General features: G+C 45.3%; 1 protein-coding gene across 1 annotated transcript in view; it reads right to left on the reverse strand.

The window, feature by feature from the left end:
* The window catches only part of LOC124709057, a 205,149-nt gene extending 193,904 nt beyond the window's left edge, over positions 1–11,245 (reverse strand). Inside the window, exons 1-2 of the mRNA XM_047240705.1 lie at positions 11,219–11,245; positions 10,125–10,316 (exon numbers count right to left, since the gene is read on the reverse strand). Of these exons, the coding sequence (XP_047096661.1) occupies positions 10,125–10,316; positions 11,219–11,245 (219 nt within the window). The remainder of the gene's footprint in view (positions 1–10,124; positions 10,317–11,218) is intronic.
* Positions 11,246–14,957: the final 3,712 nt, after the last annotated feature.

The following is a 14,957-nucleotide window of genomic DNA, read 5'->3' on the forward strand; positions in this document are numbered from 1 at the left end:
GTGCATAATTGATGATTTAATAGTGATATAAGTGTTTTTTCACTAGTACATACCTCCTGGAATACATTCCATATTGAAAGTATTGGTTTCACTTGCACAAAACATAAATAACTTCCTTCAACAACACGACTGGTTTTTGTAGCCTGGCCAGCTGCGCGCACGCTAACAATGAACTGCCGCATTTGACCTGAGATATTACCGAACAAATGAACATCTGGTCGTCCGCACAGCCGGCATTCAGTTATCCCACTTAGTGCTGCTGCCAACCTGATAGTCCAAAATCTCCATCTTTAAACTTTTTTTTTCCTTTTTGGCCACGTTTTCAAGATTCTGGCTCACTGTGCGGTGTGGAGTTTCCGCGCCATTGTAGTCAGTTTATCTGTGGTCAGGCAATTAAGTATCCACAACCCGTAGTGGCAATCGATGCTAAATTATCTGCTAGTTGCTTAACATAGCGTAGCGCCAGCGCTGCTTCTTTCGCATGGACTGGCCTGCAGAGATTGTTTGTTTTTATTTAAGCTAATTTGTATGTTGTTCACAAACTGCAACGCCTTCTAAGCTTGTCACCCTAATTAAGGCCATATAAGAATGGTCTTTTCCAAGTGTACTTCTGACCAAATGCGATTCTGGTAGCTGGAGTCGAAAGTTTTGTTAATCATGCCTTCTGCGTTCTTGTGGAGATATTTCAATAGCAACTTTCATGCCCTAACAAATATTTCTATGTATCTAACCGAGAAGTGAAACACCAATTTTCATAAATCTAGTTTTGAAATTTTTTTGATGTAACGAAATGTTTTCTTAAAATTTTCATCCCCTATTACACTCCCTTAGAGGTTGTATTTCCAGAAACACTGATAGACGTATTTTTTTTATTTCTAACCGAGAAGTCAAACACCAGTTGTCATAGATGCAGCGGTAAAATAGTTTATTAGTTCTTTAATAATTGTTAATTTTGAAGAAAACTTTCACCCACTATTTTACCCTCTTAGCGGTTAAATTTCCAAAAAAGCTGAAACGCGTATTTTTTATTTTCTGACTAAGAAAACAGATACCAGTTTTCGCAGTTCTAGCTTAAAAATTCGCATAATAGCGACATACTTTCAAAAAGCCTTTCATCCCTTATTTCACCCCCTTAGGAGTGGAATTTCATACAATCCCGTTTCAAACAATGTCTAAAATATATGATCAACAGCCTCAGCAAACTTCAACTTTCTATCCTTAGCGCTTTGAGCTGAGCGATGAGGAATCAGTCAGTCAGTGGATCAGGACATTGCCTTTTATATGTAGAGATAAGTCTCGGATGGCAATTATATTTGCATACTGCAATGCAGCAAATTGTGGAATAGTCTAAAATGTTTGAAGTCGCAAAGCAGAATTGTATGAGAATTAGAAGAACCACAGTTACACAATACTGTTCAGCACCGCCGCCACGTAAGGTCATATAATAAAGATTTTTCAGCTGTACAGATGCATGAAACAGTCGTTTAGCTGCAGTGGATCAATATATGTGTGAATTTTACTTCACCTGTGTTAGGGAAACGTTATTAACCTCATTCATGTTCTTCCGGGCTAAGCTTCTGTTCCTGATGCTGAATATTTCCGAGTGGCCATAAAATTCGGAGTATTTAATTAAAAAGCACACCAGTTGCTAAAGTAATTACAAATTATTCACGGACTTCGCATTTGCTGACGTACGCTGCATTTGAGCCATACGAAAATTTGTCCTAGACCAGGACTCGAGCCGGTCATATTCATATGCCACATTTGGAAAGCACATCTGTATCCGTTGCTGCTGATGTCAAGAAATGCGAATTCAGCGAATGATCTGACTAATGTTTCATACTGCTGATCGTCAAATCAGGTCACTTGCACTAGCAGTAATCTCCTTCAGTTTTCCAATAAAGTGTACATAATTTTTAATGTGATAATCAGTTTTACCAATATGCGGTTCTAGCAACGATGATGATGATGTTTGGTTTGTGGGGCGCTCAACTGCGCGGTTATCAGCTCCCGTACAAATTCCCAACCTTTGCCAAGTCCAATCTCGCCACTTTCATGAATGATGATGAAATGATGAGGACAACACAAACACCCAGTCATCTCGAGGCAGGTGAAAATTCCTGACCCCGCCGGTTGCAGCAACGAGGCGAGATGTCTAGCCAACTCTTGAGTAGGCCATCCAATAGCGCTCACAATCGGTCTCAATGGGACATTAGGCTTATGTATCCTCGGTAGCCCATATAATCTAGGAGGGTAAGCTTTCGTTTTTTATCCTCTGCATGAGGTTTAATCGGTTCATAGCTCCTAACACTTTCGTTGTAGGATCCTTTAGAAGCTTTTTTGTGAGTGTTAGAATCCAAGAGGTCACTGATCTTCCTATGGTAGTCCTCACGCTTCATCACAGCGGTAGCATTACCCTTGTCATCAGTAAGTACAATAAAAGTCCTGTCCGTATTGATCTCCCGTAGCGCGTGTTGACTAGGACATACCGATAAATTACAGGGTTATTACAAATGATTCAAGCGATTTCACAGCTCTACAATAACTTTATTATTTGAGATATTTTCGCAATACTTTGCACACACATACAAAAACTCAAAAAGTTTTTTTAGGCATTCACAAACGTTCGATATGTGCCCCTTTAGTGATTCGTCAGACATCAAGCCGATAATCAAGTTCCTCCCACACTCGGCGCAGCATGTCCCCATCAATGAGTTCGAAAGCATCGTTGATGCGAGCTCGCAGTTCTGGCACGTTTCTTGGTAGAGGAGGTTTAAACACTGAATCTTTCACATAACCCCACAGAAAGAAATCGCATGGGGTTAAGTCGGGAGAGCGTGGAGGCCATGACATGAATTGCTGATCATGATCTCCACCACGACCGATCCATCGGTTTTCCAATCTCCTGTTTAAGAAATGCCGAACATCATGATGGAAGTGCGGTGGAGCACCATCCTGTTGAAAGATGAAGTCGGCGCTGTCGGTCTCCAGTTGTGGCATGAGACAATTTTCCAGCATGTCCAGATACACGTGTCCTGTACCGTTCTTTTCGCAGAAGAAAAATGGGCCTTAAACTTTAAACCGTGAGATTGCACAAAACACGTTAACTTTTGGCGAATTGCGAATTTGCTGCATGAATACGTGAGGATTCTCTACCGCCCAGATTCGCACATTGTGTCTGTTCACTTCACCATTAAGAAAAAATGTTGCTTCATCACTGAAAACAAGTTTCGCACTGAACGCATCCTCTTCCATGAGCTGTTGCAACCGCGCCGAAAATTCAAAGCGTTTGACTTTGACATCGGGTGTCAGGGCTGGTAGCAATTGTAAACGGTAAGGCTTCTGCTTTAGCCTTTTCCGTAAGATTTTCCAAATCGTCGGCTGTGGTACGTTTAGCTCCCTGCTTGCTTTATTCGTCGACTTCCGCGGGCTGCGCGTGAAACTTGCGACCCGTTGATTTCCCCTTACAGAGGCATCCAGAAGCTTTAAACTGCGCATACCATCGCCGAATGGAGTTGGCAGTTGGTGGATCTTTGTTGAACTTCGTCCAGAAGTGTCGTTGCACTGTTATGACTGACTGATGTGAGTGCATTTCAAGCACGACATACGCTTTTTCGGCTCCTGTCGCCATTTTGTCTCACTGCGCTCTCGAGCGTTCTGGCGACAGGAACCTGAAGTGCGGCTTCAGCCGAACAGAACTTTATGAGTTTTTCTACGTATCTGTAGTATGTCGTGACCATATGTCAATGAATGGAGCTACAGTGAATTTATGAAATCGTTCAATCATTTGTAATAGCCCTGTAGATGTAGGGGGACATGTTTTTAAAGACGGTGGTCATGAAATAAAATTTAGCGAGACGAGCGTGCTAGCCACGACATCGTGTTGTTATGCACGTGTGCATAGGGAAGCTACAGAGATTCAGAAACACCACAGTAATTTTAATAGAGAAGAGGAAGTTAGACAAGATATGGCGGTTGACTTTGCACCAACGATGGGGCAATCGATTACCTTCAATCGAGAATAATGACGTTAGTCAGAGATAGATTTAGAGTTGGCCCCACGTGACGTATGGTGGTGCCCTCTAAGCGCTCTATATAAACAGGACCTCCACGGCCTGGCAGCGAGTCGTTGTCTCACCTCAGATGATGTTGCCCACAGTTAGCAACGAAACGTCAGGAAGAAGAAGTTTTACTGATCGACCACGGCCTCTCAGCCCAGAAGTTTTAACTGATGAACATGCCGTCCGTGAAAGCTTACACCTTATGATTAGACAGTGTACATGTTTATGACATAAAAATTCCTTATCATTTATTTTTTACTATTATTATATTACATTCATTTGCTTGTATGACCAATCCTTCCATATGCGAAAGCCACTGAAAAGATATGCAGATGTTACTACACCTTTCACATTGTCTCAGCCCTAAGCTAGGTGACATGGACTTAGTCTCTAACAACTGGAGTCAGTGCATGTTGAACTGTGAAGGGATCGGACGAGGACGTGTAGATCTGGCACAGAGCCAGGTATCTCCATGTCCTAAGACTTCAGGGATAGTATTCCTGGTAATACCTTTCGGTAAATCTCCACAACCAGCGCTGGTCGGTATCAAACGGCGCAGGGAAAGCACATTTCACCTGACGCTATTTGATGATGAATATCTGAACATCTATTAATTGACATTGATATGGAGAAGAAGTAAAAACTTTGAGGTTCGCCGACGACATTGTAATTCTGTCAGAGACAGCAAAGGACTTGGAAGAGCAGTTGAACGGAATGGACAATGTATTGAAAGGAGGATATAAGATGAACATCAACAAAAGCAAAACGGGGATAATGGAATATAGTCAAATTAAGTCGGGTGATGCTGAGGGAATTAGATTAGGAAATGAGGCACTTAAAGTAGTAAAGGAGTTTTGCTATTTAGGGAGTAAAATAACCGATGATGGTCGAAGTAGAGAGGATATAAAAAGTAGACTGGCAATGGCAAGTAAGGCGTTTCTCAAGAAGAGAAATTTGTTAACATCGAGTATAGATTTAAGTGTCAGGAAGTCGTTTCTGAAAGTATTTGTATGGAGTGTAGCCATGTATGGAAGTGAAACATGGACGATAACTAGTTTGGACAAGAAGAGAATAGAAGCTTTCGAAATGTGGTGCTACAGAAGAATGCTGAAGATAAGGTGGGTAGATCACGTAACTAATGAGGAGGTATTGAATAGGATTGGGGAGAAGAGAAGTTTGTGGCACAACTTGACTAGAAGAAGGGATCGGTTGGTAGGACATGTTTTGAGGCATCAAGGGATCACAAATTTAGCATTGCAGGGCAGTGTGGAGGGTAAAACTCGTAGAGGGAGACCAAGAGATGAATACACTAAGCGGATTCAGAAGGATGTAGGTTGCAGTAGGTACTGGGAGATGAAGCAGCTTGCACAGGATAGAGTAGCATGGAGAGGTGCATCAAACCAGTCTCGGGACTGAAGACCACAACAACAACAAATGGGATGTGTCCACTCTTCGCCTTTATGACGGCTTGGACTCTGCTGAGGACACTTTGAACGAGGAATCTGGATGTCTGTGGAGGAACGGAGCTCATTCTTCCTTAAGAGCAGAAATCAGAGAGGTTAGTAGTCTTGGACGCTGGGGTCGGGGAGAGGTAGACGGTCTTGGGGCCGGGTAGCACTCTGAGCAGGACTCTCCATTTCAGTAATGTTACTGAAAACCGCTGCCTGACAGACGCTATTTTGTGACAGAGTACACTGTGTAGACTGTGAGGCTGGTACAAACAGTCATCTTTTGCAAACAGTTCCTCTACTGTAGGCAGTAGACAATACTGTAAAACGTGTTCATATCCTTCTGCATTTGGTGTTTTATTGAGCACATAATGGATGTCATCCTAACACGAAAAGCACCCCTACACCGTACTACCGCCTCCTCTGTAGCCTCGCATCTGAGGCGCCTTGCCACAGTTCGGACGGCTCCCCCCGTCGGAGGTTCGAGTCCTCCCTCGGGCATGGATGTGTGTGTGTTGGTCCTTCGCGTAAGTTAGTTCAAGTAGTGTGTTAGCCTAGGGACCGATAACCTCAGCAGTTTGATCCCATGGGAACTTACTGTGGTGTCACCGCCAGACACCACACTTGCTAGGTGGTAGCTTAAATCGGCCGCGGTCCATTTAGTACATGTCGGACCCGCGTGTCGCCACTGTGTGATCGCAGACCGAGCGCCACCACAAGGCAGGTCTCGAGATACGGACTAGCACTCGCCCCAGTTGTACGGACGACATTGCTAGCGACTACACGGACGAAGCATCGCTCATTAACTGAGCAGATAGTTAGCATGCATTGCTCATTAGCCGAACAGACAGTTAGAATAGCCTTCAGGCAAGTCCATGGCTACGACCTAGCAAGGCGCCATTTGTAACATTGCATGTACCTCAAGATAGAGTCTCACTTGTATCACCAAGAACGTTGTAAACCAATGAAGATATAAAAGTTAAGTGTTCTAGTAGCTACATACTTTTCTTTATAACGTTAATAAGTATCCTGTTTCAGACCTCTATCAAGCCTACTTAAGATTACGCGTGCCTTTCGGCTACATCAGTGTGGCGTAGCTGTCTTGTTACGCCACAACACTTACCACAAATTTCCAAAATTTTTCCTCCTCTGTACTTCACTTTTAGCAATACACACGGTGTCTGGTGAAGTTCTCGACGTATTCTCCAAATCCATCGGACTGCCACAGGACGTAGCGTGATCAATCACCCCAAAGCACTCGTTTCCTTACTAGGAGCTGCTCTACCGTTGTACCCCCGCCTTCTTTACTGCCTACGCACAGTCACTGCTGGCAGCACTTTGGAACTGACGAGTGGTTCCTTAGTGATTTCATACGATTTTTGTATAACCACCCTCTGCTATGCTCGGCTATACCTGACTGTCAGTTCACGAACTCTGGCTGGTCTTTGCGTTTCCACTTGTCAGTTTTACGTGGTCACGATGGTATCAGGAGCTCAGAAGGGCATCCGGGAAGTTTTTCCTCGACATAAAATGAGAAATGCTAGGATTCAGAGAAAAGTGGGTTTTATTGCCAAGGGCTATCACTAACGGGAACAATATTCGCGGTAACTGGATACGCGCGCGGAGTGAACCGCACATGGTCCGGAAAGTGCATTTCGCCTTCAGTAGGAAGACTGGGGGACACGTCCAGAGGGTAAGGAAGCAGGCAGGCCAGAGAGCGACCCGCTGTTGCGGCCGGTGCCTCTCCGACCCTCTTGCGTACCTCACGTGGCGGCAGTCGGTCCTCCTACTGGCAGGTTTGTGTCAGAAAGCTGGTGTCTCTCTCTCTCAGCAATACCATGGTCGCGTACCTAGCTCAGCATAATAGCGCGGGAGCCGGCCACAAGTACTGTGGAGTGGCTTATGTAACTGCTCACGCCACTGTCTGAGGCTAAATCAAAATGGTGGAAGTAGAACATAATAAAATTTTTACCATTATTACCCTTTAACTTGTACACAATCGTCAACAGTTGACTTGGGCAGCTGTAGAAGCGTCCCTGATGGCTTTGTCATTCTGATGACATTCTACGACCAGTACACGTGAGAAGTTACTGCTGTTACTGCTCAGCTACTTTCAACACAATATATGATCAAAAGTATCCGGACACCTGTATGTAATGCGGATTACATAGAGGTGTCCGGATACTTTTGATCATATAGCGTACAGGTATGTCTTAAGGCTCCAATTATATGGGATCTACATAGTCATACACCACACGCTGTGTTGCGCCCTTGCACTGACAAGCACTCTGATTTCTTGTCGCCGTTACACATGTCTTCGGAGTATCATGTAGGCGCCTTGCTGTTGCGTTTGCCTGCAGCAGCTTTTGCGAATGGATAAATAAAAGATGTGGTCAAGTCACACGTCATACACTGCTGGCCATTAAAATTGCCACACTACGAAGATGACGTGTTACAGACGCGAATTTTAACCGACAGGAAGAAGATGCTGTGATATGCAAATGATTAGCTTTTCAGAGCATTCACACAAGGTTGGCGGCGGTGGCGACACCTACAACGTGCTGACATGAGGAAAGTTTCCAACCGATTTCTCAAACAGCAGTTGACCGGCGTTTCCTGGTGAAACGTTGTTGTGCTGCCTCGTGTAAGGAGGAGAAATGCGTACCATCACGTCTCCGACTTGATACAGTCCGGATTGTAGACTATCGCAATTGCGGTTTATCGTATCGCGACATTGCTGTCTTCGTTGGTCGAGATCCAATGACTGTTAGCAGAATATGGAATCGGTGGGTTCAGGAGGGTAATACGGAACGCCGTGCTGGATCCCACCGGCCCCGTTTCACTAGCAGTCGAGATGACAGGCATCTTATCCGCATGGCTGTAACGGATCGCGCAGCCACGTCTCGATCCCTGAGTTAACAAATGGGGACGTTTGCAAGACAACAACCATCTGCGTGAACAGTTCGACGACGTTTGCAGCAGCATGGACTATCAGCTCGGAGACCGTGGCTGCGGTTACCCTTGACGCTGCATCAGAGACAGGAGCGCCTGCGATGGTGTACTCAACGACGAACCTGGGTGCACGAATGGTTAAACGTCATTTTTTTCGGATGAATCCAGGTTCTGTTTACAGCATCATGGTGGTCGTACCCGTGTTTGGCGACATCGCGGTGAACGCACATTGGAAGCGTGTATTCGTCATCGCCATAGTGGCGTATCACCCCGCGTGATGGTATGGGGTGCCATTGGTTACACGTCTCGGTCACCTCTTGTTCGCATTGACGGCACTTTGAACAGTGGACGTTACATTTCAGATGTGTTACGACCCGTGGCTCTACCCTTCATTCGATCCCTGCGAAAGCCTACATTTCAGCAGGATCATGCACGACCGCATGTTGCAGGTCCTGTACGGGCCTTTCTGGATACAGAAAATATTCGACTGCTGTCCTGGCCAGCACATTCGTCAGATCTCTCACCAATTGAAAACGTCTGGTCAATGGTGGCCGAGCAACTGGCTCGTCACAATACGCCAGTCACTACTCTTGATGAACTGTGGTATCGTGTTGAAGCTGCATAGGCAGCTGTACCTGTACACGCAATCCAAGCTCTGTTTGCCTCAATGCCCAGGCGTATCAAGGCCCTTATTACGGCCAGAGGTGGTTGTTCTGGGTACTGATTTCTCAGGATCTATGCACCCAAATTGCGTGAAAATGTAATCACATGTCAGTTCTAGTATAATATATTTGTCCAACTAATACCCCTTTATCATCTGCATTTCTTCTTGGTGTAGCAATTTTAATGGCCAGTAGTGCAGTATTTCGTCCGCGGACATTTCTCGAACAAAAATGGTTCAAATGGCTCTGAGCACTATGCGTCGTAACTTCTGAGGTCATCAGTCGCCTAGAACTTAGAACTAATTAAACCTAACTAACCTAAGGACATCACACACATCCATGCCCGAGGCAGGATTCGAACCTGCGACCGTAGCGGTCGCTCGGTTCCAGACTGTAGCGCCCAGAACCGCACGGCCACTGCGGCCGGCTTTCTCGTACAGAAGATACGTAGCGCTCAGTGTGATGACGTGTGCTGGTAGTGTTATATAGCTAGAGAAGGCCGAAATGCACGCTATAAGCTCACGCAGGATGGCGTGAGGTCTGAAACAGGATACGTAATGAATGCTATAAAGAAAAGTACGTAGCTCCTGGAATACTTAACTTTAATCCATCATTTGTATACATCGTTCTTGATTAGACATGCTTCATACGATAACTATCAATTGCTATGGTGCCTTGCTAGGTCGTAGCCATTGACTTAGCTGAAGGCTATTCTAACTATCTTCTCTGCAAATAAACGAGTCTTCGTCAGAATCGCATCGCTAGCTAAGTCGTCCGTACAACTGGGGCGAGTGCTAGTAAGTCTCTCGAGACCTGCCGTGTGGTGGCGCTCGATCTGCTATCACTGACAGTGGCGACACGCGGGTCCGACATGTACTAATGGACCGCGGCCGATTTAAAACTACCACCTAGCAAGTGTGGTGTCTGGCGGTGACACCACAGGTAGAGTGAGGAACGACATAGGTCAGCGGCAGATAGACAGAGGGGATGGGCAGACAGACCTTGCGGTGGCGCTGCTCCATGGCCCAGACGGAGATGATGAGGCGGCCGCCGATGCGCAGCACGCGCGCCAGCTCTCGCAGCGCCCCCACGCGGCGCTCCGTGGTGGCGAAGTGGTGCACCACGGCCACCGACAGCACCGCGTCGAAGCTCTCGTCCCGGAACGGCAGCGACAGGTTGTCGCACATCAGCACCTGCCACACAAGCGCGGGCCGTCACTGAGGCTGTCGGAACTCGTGAGAGGCACAGGCTGACCATACGGTTCGATAGGGCCTTGCCGGTGACTGTATCTGTCTGGATGTGTTAAGGGGGGTAGGACGTGAAACGGACCGACTTGGAGCAGGAGAGGCACCACAGGACATTTTAATTTACACTGTCTATACTTTTACAAATAAATTCATAAAACTTTGTTAGCATGACCAGGTAGGATTCAGCATTCACACTCATAGCAGAGGAAGTTCAAAAACATAATGAAACAATTTTTTTTTACGTGTGAAATTTCATCATTTTTTCACTTTGTATTGGCTGCATTTGTTGCTGTAGGTACACTTTTCTTCATAAGTAAGACAGATTCTTCGATGAATTTTGCACAGCATACAAACCATACTTACAGGTGTACGAAGCTCTAGAATTTCCCAAATCTGTTAAAAATTGTGGTGAAAATTGAGATAATTAACTATAAAATTCTAGTGTTCTCGAAACACGAAGTTAAAAACGTAACAGCCCATTCATTTTTCCATAGATTAAATAAATTCTAGGGTTTCGTACACCTCTAAGTATGGTTTGTAAGCTGTGCAAAATTCATCGAAGAATCTGTCTTACTTATGAAGAAAAGTGTTCATATAGCAATAAATGCAGCCAACAGTAAGTGAAAAAAATCATGAAATTTCACATTTAAAAAATATTACTTTTTGAACTTCCACTGCTATTAATGTGAATTCTGAATCCTTCCTGGTCATGCTGACAAAGTTTTATGAATTTATTTGTAAAAGTATAGACAGTGCAAATTAAAATGTCCTGTGGTGCCTCTCCTTCTCGAAGTCGGCCCGTTTGACGTCCTACCCCCCTTAAGAGGTGGAGGGCGGAAGAGAGAAACTATGAGCTGATAAAATTCTTCCCCCATCTCCTTTCCTCAGATTTCTCGAACATCTTTTTATAAACTCTTAAGAAAAAAAAAGAAAAACGCACCATGGAGGAATTATCCGAATGGGACAAAAATCGGTAGAATTGATGTACATGTATTGACAAACAAATGATAGCAACTTTACAAAAATTGGATAATTTTTTATGAGAAAGAGCTTCACAAATTGGGCAAGTCAATAAAGCGGTAGTCAAATGGCTCTGAGCACTATGGGGCTTAACTTCTGAGGTCATCAATCCACTAGAACTTAGAACTACTTAAACCTAACTAACCTAAGGACATCACACACATCCATGCCCGAGGCAGGATTCGAACCTGGGACCGTAGTGGTCGCGCATTACTATATTTCGAGTTTATTCAGAATGAGATTTCCACTCTGCAGCGGAGTGTGCGCTGATATGAAACCTCCTGGCAGATTAAAACTGTGTGCCAGACCGAGACTCGAACTCGGGACCTTTGCCTTCCGCGGCAAGCGCTCTACCACCTGAGCTACCCAAGCACGACTCACGGCCCCTCCTCACAGCTTTACTTCTGCCAGTACCTCGTCTCCTACTTTCCAAACTTTACAGAAGCTCTCCTGCGAACCTTGCAGAACTAGCACTCCTGAAAGAAAGGATTTGCGGAGACATGGCTTAGGTTCGCAGGAGAGCTTCTGTAAAGTTTGGAATGTAGGAGATGAGGGGTACCGGCAGAAGTAAAGCTGTGAGGACGGACTGGGAGTCGTGCTTGGGTAGCTCAAACGTTAGAGCACTTGCCCGCAACAGGCAATGGTCCCGAGTTCGAGTCTCGGTCCGGCACACAGTTTTAATTTCGAATTTATTTTTGTTTTCAGGCCTATTATGGTATATAACGGAAATGAAAAGTGTTAGATAGTGAATGAACAGTGTGAGAAACGTGAAAATGTGGTATGAGACACATTATCAACACTTGACAGACTTTGAAAGGGGCCCCATTGAGGGTCTCCGTTTGGCCAGCTGGTCGAATCTCGGACTACATAGATTTAGAGGTATTTGGATTCCACAGTGGCACCAAGTTGGACAGCTTGGCAACGCAAGGGCACGCATACTCGTCACGTAGGTTCCGGTCGACAATGTCTGACCACCACAAGGGAGGATCGCCGTGCTGCACCCTTAGTACATTGTAACGCCTTCACATCTGCGCCCGCCATCCGAGAACAACTAAAGGACTGACTGCAGTATTCTGTGTCACCCCGCACCAATGGGGGATGGGTCGCGCAGTTCCAGACTGTAGCGCCTAGAACCGCTCGGCCACCCCGGCCGGCCGAAGCGGTAGTCTACATATGGCCCTTATGCAAGCAGTAATTTGGCTTGGCATTGATTGAAAGATTCGTTGGGTGGTCTCCTGAGGGATATTGTGCCTAATTCTATCCATTTAGTGCGTTAGATCGTCAAAATCCGGAGATGGTTTGAGGGCCCTGCACATAATTCTCCAAACTTTCTCAGTAGTGGAGATATGCGGAGACCTTGCTGGACAAGGTAGGGTTTGCAAGCACGAATACAGAAAATAGGAATTCCTTCCGTGAGTGGGCGGGCATTGTCTTCCAGAAATGTAAGTCGAGGGTGGCTTGACATTAAGGGCAACTAACGTGTGGCGGGGTGGGGGGGGGGGGGGGAAGGGGAGGGTGAATTGAATACGGTCAACAAACAGCTGTGCTGTAAGGGTGCCGCGGATGACAACCAATGAGGTCCTTCTATGAAATGAAATGAAATGGCACCCTAGGCAGCTACTACTCGTTGTCAGGCCGTATTGGGCGACGGTCAGGTTGGTATCCTACCGCTGCCTTAGATGTCTCCAGACATGTCTTCGGCCTGGAATCTCATTTACTGGAGTCGAACTGTGTTCCATCATGAGTACTGCTTCTACCTGACACCCGGTGACCAATGAAGACGTGTCTAGAGACTCCCCAGACAGTGGTGGGATACCAACCTGACGGTCACTCGCCATTTGGCGCGATTACCGGGAGAGACGGCCTGTTGGGCCACTTCTTTTCATAGCAAGACCTCTTTGTTTTTCATCCACGGCATACCTACAGCACAGCGGTATGTCGACGATATTCCATGCGGTTCAGCCATCCTGGATTTACATTTCAGCAAGATTACGCCATCCCACACACGGCAAGAGTTTCTAATGCTTGTCTTTGTCGTTGCCAAATCCTACTTTCGCCAGCAGGCTCACCAGATCTGTACCCCAACTGAGAACGTCTGGAGAGTTCTTTACACCGTCCTCCAACCATTTCGCGATACTGACGATTTTACTGCTCAGTTCGACAGAATTTGGCACGATATCCCTCAGGTGGAAACCCAACAACTCTGTCAATCAACGTCAAGGCGAATAACTGCTTGCATAAGGGACAGAAGACGACCAACACGTTATTAACTTGCTAAATTTGTGGAGCTCTTTCTCTTGAATAAATCATCCATTTTTTTCTAAAATTGCAATCGTTTGTTTGTCTGTACAAGAACATCACATCTACCGATTTGCGTCTCATTTCGATAATTACTTCTTGGTGTGTAGTTTTTTATCTTGCAGTGTATATGGCTGGAAAGTCTTTCGTTGCAAAGTCCTTGCACAAAACCTTCTCGGTAATCTTGGCGCGTACAATTCGGATAAAATCCCAAGATTTCCATGACTACTTCCATTTTATTCGTCAGGGACTACGCCCGCCCGTCCTGTGCCGACGATGTTCCCACTTTCACTCTCAAAGGGCAGCATTTGATTGGCTGTATTACGTCTTAAAAATATTATTCTGGTGTAATTCCCCGGGATGTTCAGTAGATGCGGAAACATCCTTCTAAAACAATAACAGGTGGATAAACTGAAATTTAAAGTCAAGTAGAAAGAGAAAGGAGGGGGGGTTAAACCTGTAAGTCTGTTACGAAAATAGCGGACATTTTGGTAGCCGGCATCTTGAATGCAGATAATTACTATTGAGTCATTAAAGCCATGTTCAAATGGGAGACATCATTGCTTCTCTCGCGTATATCTCTATCTGTTTTGGTTCGACACTGGACTCGCATTCGGGAGGACGACGGTTCAATACCGCGTCCGGCCATCCTGATTTAGGTTTTCCGTGATTTCCCTAAATCACTCCAGGCAAATGCCGGGATGGTTCCTCTGAAAGGGCACGGCCGACTTCCTTCCCCATCCTTCCCTAATCCGATGAGACCGATGACCACGCTGTCTGGTCTCCTTCCCCAGAAACCAACCAACCAATCTATCTGTTTGATATGTCACATCAATTTTCTCCACTTGAAAAGAACGAGTGCATCCAAGATGGAGGATTCCTGCATGCTCGCTATATTGATAACATAAATTCACATGTTTTTCCTTTCTCGCGTCAAATACTATTTGACTTGAAAATTTCTTTTTACCCATCGGTTTTGGTTTTATAAGAATGTTTCCAACCCTATGGCTGCAAATAAAATATCGGTTGCGAGCAGTTGATTTGCAGCCATTAAACTGTTTTGGGAGGAGGTCCGTTTGTTCATCACCTTCACGTAAGGATGGTATTGCACTATCATATTTCTTTGTCAAAGTTCATATGTCAAATATCTATGTCAAAGAAATTTGACAACGTAAAAGGGAACTTAGTCAAATGTGGCCTTTCGTCAAAGAAATATGATCAAGTCTAGCGCCTCACGGTAGATTTTATCATAAAAGTCGTTCATATTCT

Source organism: Schistocerca piceifrons, chromosome 7 (genome assembly GCF_021461385.2).
Source record: "Schistocerca piceifrons isolate TAMUIC-IGC-003096 chromosome 7, iqSchPice1.1, whole genome shotgun sequence".
In the NCBI taxonomy this organism is placed as follows: domain Eukaryota; kingdom Metazoa; phylum Arthropoda; class Insecta; order Orthoptera; family Acrididae; genus Schistocerca; species Schistocerca piceifrons.